A 20,920-nucleotide genomic window follows, 5' to 3' on the forward strand; every position below is an offset into this window, starting at 1 on the left:
TAGGTGCTCTTTCCCCAGCAGTTTCAGAGGGTAAATAAAAAGGCTGGTCTCAAACGTCTGGTCAGGGGAATGTGCCCAGGTCAACCAGCACCAACAAACATCATAACAGATGCCTGTATCCAAGTGTAGACTACTACAATAGGTTCTTCCTTCTGCAAGGTCTAGTTATCCTCCACTGATGCACATAACTGGAGAGAACGGTCGGAAAGGCTTCCTTGCATCTTCAATCTCCCGATAAGATTCCAACTCCAGGTTCACAAGATAGCCTTATGCACCCAAAGCTCTGCTCAGGGAGCTTGAACATTAGTGGACACATTTGGAATTTGAAACTGTGGAAATGTGCAATGTGGGCAAGAATAGCAATTTTTTTGGGGGATCTCAGAACAAGCAATGGGGGGGGGGGGGGGAAGGGGGGGGGGGAACCCGAAATGTAGGCAAACTACTATGAAAAAGTAGGTGCGCCACTAGTTACTACCAGATGTGTTCTCAATCACATAAGAATGTAATATGCCATCATAACACAGCTTATTTGATTGTGCATATAGCCTGGCAATATTTTGATAGACACGTTCTATGACTGCAGAGTCACACGCCTAAGTGATACCCGTCGTATTGTGTTTTTTATGAACGAATAGTTCTTTGAAGCGCCAGACCACCATTTCCAGAGTTACATAGTGATTTGGTGAGATATGCAGCTCAACACTTTTTTACATGCTCATCGTTACTGTGGAACTCCACATCAGCCAAGTTCATGTATATGCAGGGCTCAACGCTCACTACAGCACAATCCCAAAATGAGTATTGTTCAGCAAGTGGGTCATAGAGTGAGGGGGACCCAAGTAGAAGTGGTGATTTTTCAAAGAGCCTTAATTTAGCACCAGTGACCTCTAATTCTTCACCTAGTCTACAGTCCTAAACTTTGCTCTTACTGTCAAGCCTCACTCCTAATCTATAGCTATCTTGACTATCACACCTTATTGAACTGTGGAAATTCTACACCGATGACGTTTGTCAAATATCTGGCTTTTTATAGTAATGCCTGTTTTGATAGAGCTGTTGCTGTTTATTATATGGTGCCTACGTAGTTCACAATGGATGAGCGGTATAGAAAACTATTAAAGAAAGCACCCTGCCCCTTTGCGCGCACACACCATAGACAATAATGTTAAGCTATTCACATATAACTAATACATGCTTAAAAATTCAGCAATGAATTGGAAAGGGACAGCATTTTTGCTGATTTTGAAAATAAATTAAATATTGATGCTCTTATTTTAGACGTCAGGGACTGCGTAGTAATTAAAAAATCAAAACCAAAATCCACCAGATGAACAAAAGCAGAATGCTGCAGAGCATTGTTATGTCTAGCGGTGATGATCAACCCAGCACAGTGCATTCAGAATGATTCAGTAATGTGTACACATAGGCTAGGCAAAAGGAGCCACAAAAGAACAATGTATGCGGTCTATGTTTCCCACACTGGGGGTTTTATGATGCAACCACACATGCTTTAACAACACATGCCTAAATAAAGGGGTCTGAACCACGAACTTGTCTTTACCACGCAATGACATGACAGCGAATATCGCTGTAAAGGAATGATTGGTAATGGGATATACGTGTTAAAGTTCACACCTCAGCCCCTCCCCCCCCCCCCCTCCCCCCGAATGACTACGGGCTTAGAGGGACATAGAAGTTCAAGCCACTGGCACAAGTCGGTAGCATAGGATCGGCAACTGTTCAAAGAAAGCTTTGACATGTTAAAGTGATGTCATAGCGCAGCAGCTCAAGCCACCAGAAATACACGGATGGAAGCATGGTTGTATCACATATGGCAAAACATGAAATCATGATTAAATTCCAGGCCCTTTAAAACAAGATACTGCAGATACACCACCACCACACGAGGTATTGTAATAAACAGCCTAACTGAATCTGCACTTACTTTCATTAGGCCAAATGCATGATGGGAAATATTGGAGAATTTCACCTCTAGTGGTTCCTGCGAACATACAAATACACTATGTAAATATGTATGACAAATGTACAAGGGCACTGCAAATAACAACAGGAAATAATGACATTTAACATACATGCATCAGAAGCAAATATACGTCTCCCCCATCCCTGAGCACATCCTCTGAATCTTGTTATCTTCATGTCTGTTAACATTGCTCCTGGATTAAATCTCAAACACCTAGTTATTTGCTCTTAATTTTGTGCTTTAATTGCTTAGACAGAATCAAAGATCCCTCCACCTGGTCTACTTTTAAATCCGACACTCACTTGAACGCATGTCCAGGACACTCGCCATTCCATGTTTGAGTTTAACTAGCCCTTTTAACCTGTTGGCTACGTCGAATGTTCAGCTCCAGTGCTGAACGTACAAAAAACGGGTGCGGCAGCATTGGACGTGCGCAGCACTACCAAGGTAGTGCACGCGACGACCGTTGGTTGACTGCAGCAACCAACGGGTTAATGAAGGCGTTTGATTTCAGAAACTCTTCCATCAAAGGTACCGCCTGTTTCTCTGCTCATCTCTTCCTCTTAAAACACCGGTCACACTGAGGGCTGGAAGCAAGGTTGGTGGAGCATGAAGTTCTCTTTAACCAAGCTTGCATACACAATAAGAAATCTTCTTCCAAAAATGATTGTTTTGTAAACAAAGAGGGGTTTGGTATGCAAGGTGCTACACCCCATTTTGGTAAAATGTTCTGGTGTTAAGCTCATATTCCGGAACCCTTTAATGAAGTCTCTTTGAAGGCCTGGGCTTGAAATTCTCCCTGGACCTAGCTGTCATCTAGGGAATTGTGCCGGGAAAATGGAGTTAAGGGTCCTCTTTCTGCTGATGATGTTAGGCTGTGTGTCACCAATCCTGATAGCATATTTCACGGTGACTGTGTTCCCAAACGAAGACCCAATGGCCTAGCACAGCAATGCAAGCTGTATGTACTGGAGGAAAACTACACGGGACCCAAAACAGTACCCCGCTGAAGAGGTGATTCCAAGTGAGGAAGAGGAAGAGCTCTACTGGCTGAATTTGAGATGCACAGTAGTTGAGGACACTTCACATTGAGGAAGACAGCCTTAAATATATCAGTTATGGGGTCAAGGGGTACAGTTCCAAAGAAACAGTTGAATACCCAGTGCTGTCCCATTCATGAGGATGTCGGAGATCAATTTGTGAAAGAAAGAGTGCCGGTGCCCCAAGCTCTGCTCTGAAGCCGGCAGCCAGTGCAAGTAAATGTTGGTGCGCCGAATAACAGGGTCGGTCGTCTTTACTCCACTCCCAGGCACTTCCTAGCTCTTTTTCTAGCACTTGCAGATTCCTGCTTTCAGTTTGAGACAACTCTGCAATCTTTTTCTTCCGCCGTCTTTACCAATCTGTGTGTTTTTCCCTCTCTTGCACTTGGTAAATATTCAATATGGGAAAAGCCAGTCCCCAAAAATAAGTGCTGATGCCTCCCCTCCCTACCGGCATTCACTGGCTCAAATTAAGCACTGCAGAGATCCGATGCAGCAGAATAGTCCTGGAAATATTGAACAACATATCTTCAGTGGGGTGGGCCCAGGACTTTGACTGAGTACGAAGAACTCGAGCTTAAAGGCCCAGATTCATGAATATAAAGCTGTAACGGTAAAATGCCCATGCACATATAGCTAAACGATCGGTTTAATGGTTAAAAAGGTAGGTAGAATTACGATAAAGGATTTGTGTTTATCTAAACAATAAAATATCTTTGGAGGGAAATTGCCGCAATGAGGCCTAATTGGCAATGGCATCCTCCTGCAGAAAGGTTCTTGAGAAAGAGGTATCTGAACTCTTCCGAATCCTCAACACATCTCTCAGGACGCTTATGGGGGGTTTTATTTTATTTTAGAACCACATTTTATTGTGTTAATGGTCTTACACGGGGCTGAGCCCCTGAATCCAGAGAGCAACCGCCATAAAATACATTTCCAACCAATGTCACTGACATTTAGTTTACACCATTGAGAAATAAAGATAATATCAAACAAAGTAACCTGAACGAATTGACCCCTCACCCCTTTGCCCAAGGCCACTGCTGCGGCTGTTTTGCCACCAATTTATGAGGGTTTTTATTTTTAACGTTTATTGATGAATGCAGTTGGTATGCAAGGTCTCCACTTACAAGGAGCTGTTTTAGAAACCATACCTCTTTCCATTAGAGCTTTTGCACTTAGTAAGATTGTGTTTTTGAACCTTCACGTCTGTGCATTGCCCCACACTACAGACCAGGTAGGTGAGGACGATATTATTTTGGAACCTCCTCGAAGGTGGGTGATACAGGGGTGTGATACCACTATTGTGCCCTACATATACAAAAACACAGCCTGACTGGAGTAAACAATAGAAATTCTACATCAAAAGGATAGTTTCGCAAATTATATTTAGGACACAGTTATGTCAGGCAACATTCCTGCATACAATATTCTGACATTAAACCATTCCTCACGTATGAATGACAGTCAGGGCTGTGACGGAGGCTGCCTAATCTTTGACAGGATCAAAGCTGTATTAGACTGCAGCACTTCAGTCCCCACCATTGCCCTGTGGACAAGCATGTTAATTACAAAGGCAAGCAGTGCCAGCATGGTGCTTAGAGCATGGAAAAAAATCAAATGAAACAAATCTGTTAACCAATGACACCCTATTTTGCCAGCTCAAATTCCTGTAATCTGAAAAAGTGCAAATCTGTGTCCACATCAGTCAAATGTAAAGTTAATTAAGGTAGAAAAGTACAAAAATAACTCGAACACAGGCAATCACAAAATAACCTTCAGCTTAATTGCTGAGCTGGGGATTGAGATGCTAAATAATTTTTCACTCCTTGTATCTGTGCTGTGATTTCACTTGTACTGTCTCATACAGACAATCCAAACAGGGTCCTTCTCTAGGTCTTCCTGAGTACTAGGTTCAATGCTTGGAAAGGCTATAAAACTCAGCAGCATGTTTGTGTCTAGCGCCCAACATGGTAGGTATGTTTCCAGTCTGCTGAAGTCCCTTTGCTGGCTCCCAGTGGAACACTGGTAGAACTCAGGATTCTGTGCATAACTGAAAAGGCATGCACACAAGCCCTTCGTTATTGCCAATTTTTCTTGAGGTTCTGGTGCTCCTCATTCAGTGTTCTGCTGAAAGCCACCAAGATCTGTAAAGAAGGCACTGGCTGGCTCCTGCCCACTAAACCTGGAAAGCCATGCCACAATATCCTCAAGGAACTATAAAAACAAAACAAAATTCAGGAGCAAAAGCTTAGCTCTTTCCTCAGTAATTCAATTTTACATGTGATTGTCCATCCCAGGACCATGAGGCCATAGACTGTAAAAGTGCTCTATGAAAGTTTATGACATACGACAACACAACACATACTCACAAGTTGTGTTCAGCGGACAGTGCATGGGCCTCTAATCCTGTAAGCAAAAGTTTTCCATTCAAAGTGCTGAAGATACCTTTATTAGAACATCCCTATGATCTCTGTTTTCCGATTAATTAGTTGCCAGTGAAACATAAGATTCTGTTTAAAATGTCTTGCATGATCCAATGTGCCATTTAAAAACAAGGTGGAACTTTGTCAGCAGAAATGTTGTAGTCCCTCAGAAGCCATTTAAAACACTACGTTCAGCTTTAGTCCTACTCTGTCTGTACCGAAAAATAAAGTGGATTGTAGGTGATTCTAACTATGCTTCTTTGACATGTACTGCCACTGGACCGGAGATTGATTTACCACCTCTGATATTGTTCAAACACCTAAAATCATTCCTAGTAATTATTAACCATGTGATAGCTGGAGTGGATGACTGTTGTTCTATGTGTGGCAACAATTTATGAAGAGCTTTTCAGCCTAAAAGTCCTGGCTTGGAGAGGAATGCATGCTCGATAAATCCTGAAGCATGAAATGAAATGGAAGAGGAAGGTATAAAGTTCAAAAAGAAACATGTAACTATAATAGACTCAAGATTACATTTAGAAAAAATCCCCCCCCCCCAAAAAGTAAATCTTATAGTAAAAACAATGTGTGATAACGACTAATTCTATGATTTACATTATACTATTAGTGTTGTAATTGCTATTGTGATTTTGTTGTGTTTATTGTTAAATATTTTCTTACTAATACTACTTATACACAATGGGTGTAATCGAAAAAATAAAAGATAATTGGGGTTCCAGCAGCCTTACTTACCATATTTTCTGGATCTGGAATGGACACTCCATTAAAGAATTGATTGGTGCTGAAGGCCTGCTGATGCCTCGGAATTAGATCCCCTTGAAATGACAGAAATGAGTGTTATCATAATAAATACTATTATTTTTTTATTAACAACAATTTTTATTGTTCTTTTTAGTTTTTGCAACAGGCAGTAAACCAGCGATTACAGAAACAATTCTACACTGTAGACGTTGGTTGAGAATACAACGCTCCACCATTACAAAACCCCTTTGGAAGGCCCCCTCAGACAGTACAGCAATAATCGCCAATCCTCCTCTAGATGACCAAAGTCACAAATGCATGTATTTCATTGTCCAAAAACCACTCCTGAGTTGGGAGTGGCTCAAAGCGTGTACCCTCGTGACGGGCTCAGTCTCACCATATCCTACAGTGTTTATATGGACAACCCAGCAGGGGCGGCCCCACGCTGATGGAGGCCCTGGGCAGGGAGCGTAGGTAGGGGACCCAGAAGAGGGGGTCCGGGCGGGGCGGAGCACGGAGGCCAGTGAAGAGGGGGGGGGTCAGGGTGTTTGGAAGTGGAACAGAGCCAGAGGCCCCCAAATCCCTGCCAGGGGCCACCACGCAAATATGTATCCATCCTCAGAGGATTATTATATTAAGGATATATATTGGCGTAGTGGCCCCTGGGGTTTGTGGCCCTGTGCAGGTGCACAGCTTGCACATGCCTAAGGCCGCCCCTGAACCCAGTGTCATGTAAATGGGATGCTTGACCCGTGGGAAGTGGTCAAATCCCTTCTTCCAACCCTCCAGTGACAGCTCCTCTGCCCACTTCCATGTTTTCACGATGTCCCGTTTGGCTAGTACTATTCCGAGCCTAATTCTTTTATATCTTTCACTATCTATATCATCAATAAATACTACTCCTTGTTCTACATAGAAGGATTATGTGCATAAACCTGGTTTTGAACAGCAACCACGAGTTCTGCATTTAGGGAGCTAATCACAGTCATTTTGATGTATGTAAAGTAGTACACCTTCAGTATTCTTTTAAATACTCTTAGATGTCTTTGTCGATTCACCCCAAAACAACTAAAATGGGGTAAAATGAGAATATTCAGGGAATATTCTAATACCATTACTACAAATAGAAAGCACTGTGCCCTCTTTGCACTTTTACTAATAAGCAGTTGTAGATGTTGGGGCACTTCACAAAGGCTTGTACATAAAAAGTACTTGTTAAGGTTTTCTTCCCATACACACAAATGCTTCTGTGAATTGCTCCCTTGAAAAGGATATTACTGAAATCAGTTTTTACTGCACAAACCTGCAGTAGCATGTTCCAATTACGACATTAATGGCATGGATTTGAGACTATTTTGAAATGTAAGAATATAGAATTAACAAATAAAAAAGAGGGCAACATCATGAGATAACTGCTCACTACCTACACAGGGCGTGCATCACTGGGTAGAAAAGTGAAAGTGCAGAATGGAAATTTGACTAAAACATGCCCACCAAGACCAATAGGGGTTTAGGGAATATCTTCTGAAACAAGATTAAACAAGCACCATGAGCTGTGTGACTTTGCCTAATGTATGTGCAAAGCAATGCCGGTCAATAAGCATCCGCTCGTGATGCCATAAAGAGGACCTTTGGATTGAATACTACATTTGAAACTTCAGAGCTGTGGATAGCACCTTTCATAGTAGGTTAGTGCCCTCTCTCTAAGCAAGGTAATTGGCTGGTACAACTTATAACAAGGCCTCCCCAGAACAGCCCAGAGGGACGCTTGGAGACACCGACGGAGAGAGCGGTGCTCCTATTCTACCTGAGCTGCTGCCAGGTGAGGTGAGGCGCCATCCCCACAAGTTTTGGACTGTGGTGGAGATTCTACACCTGCTTTTCAGGTGATATTTTTCCCTTTTAAACTTCACTTATTAATTTGCAAAGCAGTAGCACCATCTAGGTCCTGACGAATGCATAAGGAAAATCTTCCGATGGTATGCAGAAACATGTTGACCTCCTGCTGGTAGATATTCTGTCAAATCTACCTTTCACTTGTTTTTAACCTTGGGGTCTGAGAGATACTAATAAATCACTTTTCTACTCAGTTTCACCCAATTTTATCCACTTATCACTTTACACTCACTGCACTGCTTTCCCTCAGGTGTATAACCTTTTGCTTAAAAACACCATATTTTGATACCATCATACAAACATTTTACATCGGTCTCCCCACTCTTCACACCTGTTAAAGTGTGATTGATCTTGTATACTAACTCCTGGGTAAGGAGAACCCACATGATGTAATAATGGTGGTACAGAACGGCAACTGATGGGAATAATTCCTACCCATGTTGCATGCCGTATATATGAGTAGTTAAATGTTTTTCACATCTGAAGCACACACAGTCTACTCCTTTTAGTCACTGGTTGAAGGGTCTAGAGTACAAACATTGAGCGGCGACTCCTGGACACCCTTTGTTGTTATAAGTTGTATAGGGGCATGTGTCCAGTCTCGAGTCGTTAAACCTGCCCTCAGACCCTCCGTTAAATAGTGTGTTTTGTAATTGGCTGGTACAGCCTGATCAATCTATTACATGTTCCAATTCTAGCATAAGGCTGTTCATGTTGTTTCATCTTAACTGATGGAAAATGTGATCATTTCAGGAAAATTTAGTGGTCTTAGAAATAAGAGTCTTCTATTCCTGAGTACACTAGTGCTCTGCTTCAGTGAAAGCTCTCTTGTTTTTTCAAGGAATGGCAACTTGCACGACTTTTGTATGACGCAAAAAACGGAAAACTGTTTGTAGAATTTGTCTAACACGTGTAGCTTTGTGAGTTTCATATGTTAACTGTGAGTAGCTGTAAGAAAGCAAGCGGACTAAAAAAACTAACTATAAAATCCTCTCATATGCGTATGAAATCTCAGTGGAGGGGTCATGTACAAGCAGTGCAAGAGAGGGAATGCAACATACATGTTTGCTGCTTCAGAAAGGTCGAAGTATGTGCACAGATTACTCTTTGCTTATGACGGGCCCCCATCCAGACCACAGACAAAAAGATATGTACCCACGTGGCTCCAGTATGCCCCTCCTGCATATAGCAAACACGATTCCGTTTCAGATTAATTTCCCTTTTACGAGGGAAAATCCTTAAAAAAAAACTTCCGTAAACCCTTTTTATTGCTTAACCTTATGCCACACACTAGTTATCCTTTTGCAGGTGTTACCTGCATGCCCATGCACATCTTGAAGTATGCCTAACCTAGACATTTACACAAACTCAACTGAAACCTTGCAAAGGGACCAAACATATGTTAGACAGTTTAGGATGCATTTACTAATTTACATCATTAACCAAGGACAGTCCAGTACCCTTAACCAGAAGAAGTTATATATTCAAGTGCAGCCAATCAACCATAACGAACAAGCACTGGCAAAGCCAACAGATCTTGCTTACTGTGCCAACACAGATAAACCTAGGCATTCACAAATGCTGTTTACATTTGTAGCACACACACAAGTTTATCACATTGAAGCACTACTGGGTTTTCCAGAGTTTGGGAAAAATATAGCAAACAAGGACTGCTTTCTGTAAAGAATGTATGCTGGATGCAAAGCTTATGAATAGAATAGATAATTGAGTGTACTTTTCAGATGAAAAATAGTCCCTAATGATATCCAATGGAAGCACCCCCTGGAAAACAGAATAAAACTCCAGTCAACAGCATGAATAAGAGAAAGTAATACACCTGCGAGTGGAGCCAAAGCCCACTTTATATATATATATTTTACAGTACTGGCAACAACATGTCTTGCAGACAGCTGCACTGCCAAGAACGACCTGAAAATGATAGCCCAGATTTAGGGCCCGATTTAGATTTAGATGGATGGGTTACTCCATTTCAACAGTGACGGATATCCCGTCCGTCGAAATATCCCATAGGATATTATGGGTTTATATTTCGGCTGACCAGATATCCGTCATCATTGTGATGGAGTAACCGGTCGCCTGCAATCTAAATCAGGCCCTTACACAAAAGTGATGCAAAACGGTGTAAAGTATTGATTAGGGATTTTCTGCCCTGTCGCTATTAAACTATAGTTATAGTCAAGCACTGTTTAGCACCTATTACAGCAATATTATAATGTGGAAAATTAAAGAATGCATACCCTTTTACAAAATAATCCTATAAAAATATAGACATGGTCTGGTGACAGTAGCTAAAATGGTTTAAATAGGCAGGCATGGTCCAAGATCCCCCATTTTAAAAAGTGGTAAAACAGTCGAGGAAGATTTTGTGCCAGTAAGAAAACAGAATACTAAGGTACAGTGTAGAGCTTATCATTAAACATGGTGAACAAAAAATCCAGCACAGCATTGCACCAGTAGGGAATATATGATATAAATAGCCAAAGATTGTTAGCAATCGTAATTAAACATTATATAAATGGTCGCCCAGACATAATAATAAATAATACAGTCCACCATGGTCTATTCTAGATAATTAAAATATTATATCAATATTCGAGATATTTTCTGGACAACCTAAGAAAATTATACACATTTTAAGCACATTCAAAAATATTAGAAATGCCTTAGGACAATTTATGGCACCATGTTTTAAAAGTCACATATAATTATGCCATACCAACCATAATTCCACATTTTAGAACAGTCTACTTCGTTTTTTCTCAATAATATGAGCAACAGAGCATAAATGAGTACCCATAATTACACAATAATATCTAAGACCAGACTCGTATACCCATTTATAAATTGATAAGATGCTTAAACTCAGTATAACAACCAAGAGTCTCATTTGATCTCCTTGTCTCTCAGGATCTATTGTTGTCTTTTATATGAACACCTAAAACATGCTTCCATATCTCGATCTGCTGCAACAACTTAATCCACCTATGGCACTGGTATTATCAGGTTTTGTTGTGTCAGTGGCTTCAAGCTAGTTCTGACTGCATTCTTGACAAAGTTTATATTGGCTACAGGCGGAAAAAAGTACTATGTTTACAATCCCATGCATAGTACACTAAGCCTTTCACGACACTCAACTCCCTTTTCCAAGCAACACATTTGAGGCCTACATACATAGTCCTTGTTTCTCTAGGCCATCTCTAGACTTGAAATCTGTCAGACTAGAATGGAAGTGTGTTCTTTTTTGGTCCTTAATCTTCTTCAGCTCTTGGCCAGCATTTCGCCTGCTCTCTCTTTTAACTTTTATTCATTTACTTTCAGTTTTCTATAGCGCTTTTATACCCAAAATGTACTAGTGCTCTTTACAAGCAACAGTTGAAGCATAAAAGACTAATACATTGGGGCTTCTCAGATTGAGAGACTCACAATAATACATTCAACAGTTTTCTGAAGGTGAGAAGGTCTGGTTGTGTCCTGAGCAGCAGGGCGTTCAGAAAAAGGGATGCAGTGTCAGTTTAGGATTTGTTCCATGCCGGAGTTGGTTTCAGATTTGGGGTTTCCAGTTGAAGAGTGTGTTTGCTCTAAAATATCCTATGTCCTTAAAAAACACTGAGCAGCAGTGTCAGATAAGCAGGGGTGACTAGGTGCAGAGCCCTCTAGCTCAGACAGCAGATTTACATTTTTTATCCTGGCCTGGATTGGGAGTCAATCTACCCCATTCTTGTATATCACTGGAAACATGGCTCAGTGTTCCCTGTTGAGGCACCAAGACAGAAAGACTGCGGTACACAATGCAAAAATAAACGAGAATGTCTTGGAACAGGTTATTTGTAAAAGGAACTTCCACCAGGATAGGTAGAGCTGATCGATATTGGTTCTGGTCCTACATATCAGCTGGTGAAAATTGGCAATGTCACCTCAAATCGCACCTCCTAACCTTTGGTGTACTAGAAGCCACTGTCTTGTTTAACCTCTGTACTGAAACTCTAGGCAAACTCCTGCAAAAACATAAAATGTTTTTCCCCAATACTCGGACAATATTCAGATTTACTTGAAAATAGACTCTCCAACCCGCTTCACAGGCTACCCTAAATGCAGACCTCGATGAAAAATATGAAAGTCAAACTTAAGTCACAGAAAAGAGAGTTCTTTGGTCTTTTATCCAAGCAAAACTACATTTCCAACAAGTTAGACTGAACATCTGAACGAATCATCCCATCATTCATCTAGACAACATTTTTGTGTGTAACTCAGCACTCAGACTTAACCTTGACACCCAAATGAAAGGAATCACAAAAAGCAACAACTAACATTTCATAACTAATAGAATCTTTAGAAACTTTTTGCCAAAATCAGACATGAAGAATTTGACTTAAGCTGTGGATGGTCATATCCAAAATTGTATACTGTAACGCTCTTTGCACAGGCTTCGCTAAGATTTGGCGTGTCCCTCTGAAAGCAGTCCTCTACGCTGCAGCTCGCCTCGTCTCAAAAACGACACAATTTGATCACATTACTGGAATTAATCAAATGGCTGTTTTAGAGGCTCTTTCACATAAAAAGCACAACATATGGGTACTCTAAACTACCTAGTTAACTAACCGAACTTAGTTGGATGAAGTAAAACATTAAGAGGGAAACTCCCACTAGATCTCAACCTACCCAGTCCAAGAGAAGAACCACCATAATACTGGCATTATCGGGCAATAGCCCCAAAATCTAGAATTCACTTCCAATTATGATCTCTTACACCCCGGTTCAGGAAAGCCCGGACAGGTGGTAAAGCCTTTTCCTATTTGGGCCCCCATTACTGGAATCAACTACCGGTACATCTTCTAAAATGTTCAGAATATTTTTCTTTTAGAAGACTTCTTAAAAAGGAACTCTTCTGACTCGTGGTTTTCTGGTCTGATCTGTCCGCTTTGCTTCCTATAGAGCGGAGATACCCCATCGGGGGGATTTATAAATAATAAATAAATACATCTACACGGCTTGAGACCAACCTAAAAATGTATCTACTGTCTAAATGTTGCTGATATACCCCAAGCTATGTGTTTCCTCATTTAAAATTGTTACCAAAGGACAGTCTGTAAAATACCCTGCAGTGCACAATTTGTTCTTCAAACATAGCCTTGACCAGGGTGAGCAGTGTTCTATATATATAATAACAATATAAATAAAAGAACAGGTCCAGATTTGTTTACGTTTTTCTAACTTTTTGAATAAACATCTTGATAGCATCTTTTAATGTCAGACTTACCCAAAGTTTTTCTTATGAGGTACAACTGATCCACATCTGATTTCCCTGGCCACAAGGGAACACCCGACAACAGCTCTGCAAAGACGCAGCCCACCGCCCAGACATCCACAGGAGGACCATACTGAGTGTCTCCTACCAATAGCTCAGGAGCACGGTACCATCGTGTTGCCACATAGTCTGTGTAGTAGTCGCTAGGACCAGCTGTGGAAAAATGATGGAAGAGGAAGAAAAACACATTATTAAAAGGCCGGATGATATGATATTAACCAGACTTTCTGGGTCCTGATGGGGTTTCAAAACACATCAATCAGTAGCATATTTGATGCCATTTTGTCATCTGTGAAGATTTCTAATACTAGGGTACCTTTTCACTGACGCAGGTCACATCAATACTCTGAAGATGAACTCAATGTCTTAATACTACATCTGTTCCAAATAATTTCAGATCTATATGCTGAATACTTCTTTAGTGACTCAATGTGTCAAGTATAAACTAAGCTTATCTCCAGCAGATAATACAAAGTCAAGAAGATAGAGTTAGTTACCTTACTAATAGAGAGGGCTGGTGAACACAGATAAAGATACTCAAGTTTTGTTATGCTTTAGTATAGAGAATGCAAACAAAACAGGTGATGGACAGAATGTGGATCAATGTCACACATTCACCCCAGTCCAAAGATCTGGGCCCAAATCCATCGTTTTTTTGCACTCCACACCACCCTGGGTTAGACAATGGCGATATGCAAATCAGCTCTGACCCTGTGCCCCATGGGAACAGTCCAGTCCGAACTACAAAAGCCATGTCCTTCCCAGAACGGAATCAAGCATCCGAGGACCGGACCGGTTTCGAGGTAACACCTCTCATCAGCCCGGCTAGCTTGACTCCAGTGGTGTGGAGTGCCTGGGGATGCTCAGACGTGGGTCCCAGGCACTCCACACCACTGGAGTCAAGCTAGCCGGGCTGATGAGAGGTGTTACCTCGAAACCGGTCCGGTCCTCGGATGCTTGATTCCGTTCTGGGAAGGACATGGCTTTTGTAGTTCAGACTGGACTGTTCCCATGGGGCACAGGGTCAGAGCTGATTTGCATATCGCCATTGTCTAACCCAGGGTGGTGTGGAGTGCAAAAAAACGATGGATTTGGGCCCAGATCTTTTGACTGGATTGAATGTGTGACATTGATCCACATTCGGTCCATCACCTGTTTTGTTTGCAATTGCCGCCATAAGTGTGCTGGGGATGCTCAGACGTGGGTCCCAGGCACTCCACACCACTGGAGTCAAGCTAGCCGGGCTGATGAGAGGTGTTACCTCGAAACCGGTCCGGTCCTCGGATGCTTGATTCCGTTCTGGGAAGGACATGGCTTTTGTAGTTCAGACTGGACTGTTCCCATGGGGCACAGGGTCAGAGCTGATTTGCACACGCCATTGTCTAACCCAGGGTGGTGTAGAGTGCAAAAAAACGATGGATTTGGGCCCAGATCTTTTGACTGGGTTGAATGTGTGACATTGATCCACATTCGGTCCATCACCTGTTTTGTTTGCAATTGCCGCCATAAGTGTGCTGGGGATGCTCAGACGTGGGTCCCAGGCACTCCACACCACTGGAGTCAAGCTAGCCGGGCTGATGAGAGGTGTTACCTCGAAACCGGTCCGGTCCTCGGATGCTTGATTCCGTTCTGGGAAGGACATGGCTTTTGTAGTTCAGACTGGACTGTTCCCATGGGGCACAGGGTCAGAGCTGATTTGCATATCGCCATTGTCTAACCCAGGGTGGTGTGGAGTGCAAAAAAACGATGGATTTGGGCCCAGATCTTTTGACTGGGTTGAATGTGTGACATTGATCCACATTCGGTCCATCACCTGTTTTGTTTGCAATTGCCGCCATAAGTGTGCTGGGGATGCTCAGACGTGGGTCCCAGGCACTCCACACCACTGGAGTCAAGCTAGCCGGGCTGATGAGAGGTGTTACCTCGAAACCGGTCCGGTCCTCGGATGCTTGATTCCGTTCTGGGAAGGACATGGCTTTTGTAGTTCAGACTGGACTGTTCCCATGGGGCACAGGGTCAGAGCTGATTTGCATATCGCCATTGTCTATCCCAGGGTGGTGTGGAGTGCAAAAAAACGATGGATTTGGGCCCAGATCTTTTGACTGGGTTGAATGTGTGACATTGATCCACATTCGGTCCATCACCTGTTTTGTTTGCAATTGCCGCCATAAGTGTGCTGGGGATGCTCAGACGTGGGTCCCAGGCACTCCACACCACTGGAGTCAAGCTAGCCGGGCTGATGAGAGGTGTTACCTCGAAACCGGTCCGGTCCTCGGATGCTTGATTCCGTTCTGGGAAGGACATGGCTTTTGTAGTTCAGACTGGACTGTTCCCATGGGGCACAGGGTCAGAGCTGATTTGCATATCGCCATTGTCTAACCCAGGGTGGTGTGGAGTGCAAAAAAACGATGGATTTGGGCCCAGATCTTTTGACTGGGTTGAATGTGTGACATTGATCCACATTCGGTCCATCACCTGTTTTGTTTGCAATTGCCGCCATAAGTGTGCTGGGGATGCTCAGACGTGGGTCCCAGGCACTCCACACCACTGGAGTCAAGCTAGCCGGGCTGATGAGAGGTGTTACCTCGAAACCGGTCCGGTCCTCGGATGCTTGATTCCGTTCTGGGAAGGACATGGCTTTTGTAGTTCAGACTGGACTGTTCCCATGGGGCACAGGGTCAGAGCTGATTTGCATATCGCCATTGTCTAACCCAGGGTGGTGTAGAGTGCAAAAAAACGATGGATTTGGGCCCAGATCTTTTGACTGGGTTGAATGTGTGACATTGATCCACATTCGGTCCATCACCTGTTTTGTTTGCAATTGCCGCCATAAGTGTGCTGGGGATGCTCAGACGTGGGTCCCAGGCACTCCACACCACTGGAGTCAAGCTAGCCGGGCTGATGAGAGGTGTTACCTCGAAACCGGTCCGGTCCTCGGATGCTTGATTCCGTTCTGGGAAGGACATGGCTTTTGTAGTTCAGACTGGACTGTTCCCATGGGGCACAGGGTCAGAGCTGATTTGCATATCGCCATTGTCTAACCCAGGGTGGTGTAGAGTGCAAAAAAACGATGGATTTGGGCCCAGATCTTTTGACTGGGTTGAATGTGTGACATTGATCCACATTCGGTCCATCACCTGTTTTGTTTGCAATTGCCGCCATAAGTGTGCTGGGGATGCTCAAACGTGGGTCCCAGGCACTCCACACCACTGGAGTCAAGCTAGCCGGGCTGATGAGAGGTGTTACCTCGAAACCGGTCCGGTCCTCGGATGCTTGATTCCGTTCTGGGAAGGACATGGCTTTTGTAGTTCAGACTGGACTGTTCCCATGGGGCACAGGGTCAGAGCTGATTTGCATATCGCCATTGTCTAACCCAGGGTGGTGTGGAGTGCAAAAAAACGATGGATTTGGGCCCAGATCTTTTGACTGGGTTGAATGTGTGACATTGATCCACATTCGGTCCATCACCTGTTTTGTTTGCAATTGCCGCCATAAGTGTGCTGGGGATGCTCAGACGTGGGTCCCAGGCACTCCACACCACTGGAGTCAAGCTAGCCGGGCTGATGAGAGGTGTTACCTCGAAACCGGTCCGGTCCTCGGATGCTTGATTCCGTTCTGGGAAGGACATGGCTTTTGTAGTTCAGACTGGACTGTTCCCATGGGGCACAGGGTCAGAGCTGATTTGCATATCGCCATTGTCTAACCCAGGGTGGTGTGGAGTGCAAAAAAACGATGGATTTGGGCCCAGATCTTTTGACTGGGTTGAATGTGTGACATTGATCCACATTCGGTCCATCACCTGTTTTGTTTGCAATTGCCGCCATAAGTGTGCTGGGGATGCTCAGACGTGGGTCCCAGGCACTCCACACCACTGGAGTCAAGCTAGCCGGGCTGATGAGAGGTGTTACCTCGAAACCGGTCCGGTCCTCGGATGCTTGATTCCGTTCTGGGAAGGACATGGCTTTTGTAGTTCAGACTGGACTGTTCCCATGGGGCACAGGGTCAGAGCTGATTTGCATATCGCCATTGTCTATCCCAGGGTGGTGTGGAGTGCAAAAAAACGATGGATTTGGGCCCAGATCTTTTGACTGGGTTGAATGTGTGACATTGATCCACATTCGGTCCATCACCTGTTTTGTTTGCAATTGCCGCCATAAGTGTGCTGGGGATGCTCAGACGTGGGTCCCAGGCACTCCACACCACTGGAGTCAAGCTAGCCGGGCTGATGAGAGGTGTTACCTCGAAACCGGTCCGGTCCTCGGGTGCTTGATTCCGTTCTGGGAAGGACATGGCTTTTGTAGTTCAGACTGGACTGTTCCCATGGGGCACAGGGTCAGAGCTGATTTGCATATCGCCATTGTCTAACCCAGGGTGGTGTGGAGTGAAAAAAAAACAAAAAAAAAAAAATGATGGATTTGGGCCCAGATCTTTTGACTGGGTTGAATGTGTGACATTGATCCACATTCGGTCCATCACCTGTTTTGTTTGCAATTGCCGCCATAAGTGTGCTGGGGATGCTCAGACGTGGGTCCCAGGCACTCCACACCACTGGAGTCAAGCTAGCCGGGCTGATGAGAGGTGTTACCTCGAAACCGGTCCGGTCCTCGGATGCTTGATTCCGTTCTGGGAAGGACATGGCCTTTGTAGTTCAGACTGGACTGTTCCCATGGGGCACAGGGTCAGAGCTGATTTGCATATCGCCATTGTCTAACCCAGGGTGGTGTGGAGTGCAAAAAAACGATGGATTTGGGCCCAGATCTTTTGACTGGGTTGAATGTGTGACATTGATCCACATTCGGTCCATCACCTGTTTTGTTTAGTATAGAGAATAGCAAGTTTTGCATCAGAGCACAGAGAGCTGGTTAGACAGAGATGTGGCTATGGTTTATCCTTTCAGTGTTGCCGTTAGATGCAGGACTTTATGAAGGCTACTAAGATATCTCCTATTACCTTTAGATCGCCACTTTCTAACTGCAGACTCCGATAGCAAGCAAAACTGATGGGTCAGATTGGTTGTTTCCCGTGTCTCAGTTTTCTCTTTTATCTCATTCCTCTTCCCGATGTCTATTACTCACCCTCATATTCTCGTGTATGTAGTCATTAGTGAAGTACTGAGACATGGAAGAGAGCATCACTCCTGTTAGATCCAGAGTACAAGGCTAGTGCTTCCTGACAGTTAATCACCAGGAGCTCAATGAACTAAGATCTTCATTAACAGGTGTCACCTATTTCCGCAAATTTAGCAGTAAGTAGTAAAGAACGAGTAGGCCATACCTACAGAACCACCTCTGTAAATAGGGGTGCGAAATGTCTGCATTAGAGCTTGATAAATAATTAGAACCTACTGAGAATTTTTTGAAGTACTGCTTCTTCCGTTACACCCTCCTTCTTTGTTCCCTATTCCTGGTTCATAAAAAAAAGATTGTCTAAATAAATGTGTCCTCCTGTAACGCAACTGGTGCTTGTGTTTCGCGCTATGTAAAAGTCAGTAAAAAAAACAAGCATTGGCATAGCCAATAGGTCTCACCTTTGGACCGCATAAGTGTTTAACCGTTAATAATAGATTGGGGGTTGGTGCGTAAAATAAAATAACAATAAGTGAAATAAGGTTGCTTGAAGAAGCCGACAATCTGGTTCTACAACTGGCCTTTCAGACCTTGGGCAGGTGTGGGGCATGCCGATCATTCAGCAGCGTTCGATTTCTGTTTGTTTACAAACATACACTCGAGTGCACACCAGCATCAATCCTAAACACAAACTACATCCGCGAGAGCGTGGTCACGTGGGAAGGGAGCAACTTGGCCAAGGAGAAAGGAGCTTGGGGCAAAGGCATTAAGGACTGCACGAGTTAACAATGACTCAAAAGGGGTGGGGGGCTGCCTCGTAAATGGAGAAGTAACAGAGATGCAAGAGTCCTGTCACATAGATCTATTGGGGAGATAGTGGCATAAGAAAAAATATTAAAGGCACAGAGGTGGGACAAAGAAGATAGATGGAGGGAGATGGCGCATAGCACGTTAGGGAGTTTTGCAAAGTGAAAAACGAGTGAGTATAGACATCATACTCTTGCATTGCAGGCTTGACTAATATGTGCATCTGTTTACTTTTTCGGCTCTACAAATCCAGCAGTAAGGGCCTCTTTAATGGCTGTGCCGTGCATTTGCACTGCTTGGGCACATTGGTGACAGTGGTTAACGGCGTGGCGCTATATTGAAGTAGCGCATTCGACCTGGGTTGCCTGACAGCGTGCTGCTCAGGTTTCCACGCGCGCGCACAGGAACGGATGGAGACATTACTGCAGGAGGCGCAGTGACCCAGATCGGAGCGGGCTGGGATTCCTAGCCGGGGAGTTATATAAGGAATTAGAGAGATACCTAGCAAGAAGCAGCTGCTATTGCCGAAGCCAGTGTCCCGCTAGTGGGACACTGTCTTGGGGGCAACAGTTATTAAAGTGAAAGCGTGCAAGGCAAGGAAGTACAAGAAGAAGCGGCAGCCATAACTGAAGCGGGCGTACGCAGTGCTTTAAATGGTAAGAAATAAGTGCAGGTACTCACCAAATTGAGACATGGACTAGAGGGCGGGGTGTTTGGGGCAGGGCTTTGGGACGGGGTTTTGGGGTGGAGTTTTGGGCAGTGCAAAGGGATCCGGCCAGGGGCACACATTTAATGTGATTGAGATTTAATTGGTGCGCAGATGTGGATAATGGTACAAAAGCATTTCTGGTATATTTTGATTATTCCATTTTTCTTATACGTACAAAAGGGTACATTTATCATTAACGTGGGGTTCTCATGGTGCAACACGTAGATCACAAATAACTTGCACAAGATATGTTTCTTAACATTTTTTGGAAAGGTTTAACTATGGTTAACCCTCTTATCTCATTGCCACTTAGCAGACATCACCCAGCCCCTCCTATGCGGCAGAGCTTTGCCTCAAAGCACCATAGCTGTATACGAACAACAACACATACCTGTATGGAGTGAATGGAAAACCACAATGATGCAACAATAACACCCATTTGTGGTCCGCCATATGCAATTAACTCATGCACAACTTGAAAGAACCTGGGAAATACATCTGGAAGCCTGCAAACCACTGTGCCAAGGCCCAGCGATTACTGAAACTCACAAATAGTTAACCACAAACGCTAAATAAAGATGTGTCAAAGCACAGTGCTTGTGCATATGCCTAGCCCATTTTTAAGCTTCACTTAAGAGTTGGGGTACAGTTATCTAAAGCAAGTTGCCAAGAATCACACAATGAGCTCAAATGGTGAAGATCAAGTTCTTCTGTTCGCACAGCCAGCAACTCAGCGACCAGCCTTCATCTCTACTCAATATCAAACAGATTTCACAGTAAGACAAGGGCATGATATTACTCTGTGTAGGCTTAACACCAAAAATACACATTGTGCACAAATAGCCAGGATTCCTTAGCATCCTCTAGGCCATACACACTACACGTGAAATAGTACTGTATGCAT

At 43.7% G+C, this 20,920-nt stretch overlaps 1 protein-coding gene across 1 annotated transcript in view; it reads right to left on the minus strand.

The window, feature by feature from the left end:
- Positions 1 to 20,920, minus strand: part of CDKL1 (cyclin dependent kinase like 1) — a 362,886-nt gene that overhangs the window by 26,620 nt on the left and 315,346 nt on the right. Inside the window, exons 6-8 of the mRNA XM_086937298.1 lie at positions 13,387 to 13,587; positions 6,204 to 6,286; positions 1,946 to 2,002 (exon numbers count right to left, since the gene is read on the minus strand). Of these exons, the coding sequence (XP_086793424.1) occupies positions 1,946 to 2,002; positions 6,204 to 6,286; positions 13,387 to 13,587 (341 nt within the window). The remainder of the gene's footprint in view (positions 1 to 1,945; positions 2,003 to 6,203; positions 6,287 to 13,386; positions 13,588 to 20,920) is intronic.

This window comes from Lissotriton vulgaris, chromosome 9 (assembly GCF_964263255.1).
Source record: "Lissotriton vulgaris chromosome 9, aLisVul1.2, whole genome shotgun sequence".
Taxonomy (NCBI): domain Eukaryota; kingdom Metazoa; phylum Chordata; class Amphibia; order Caudata; family Salamandridae; genus Lissotriton; species Lissotriton vulgaris.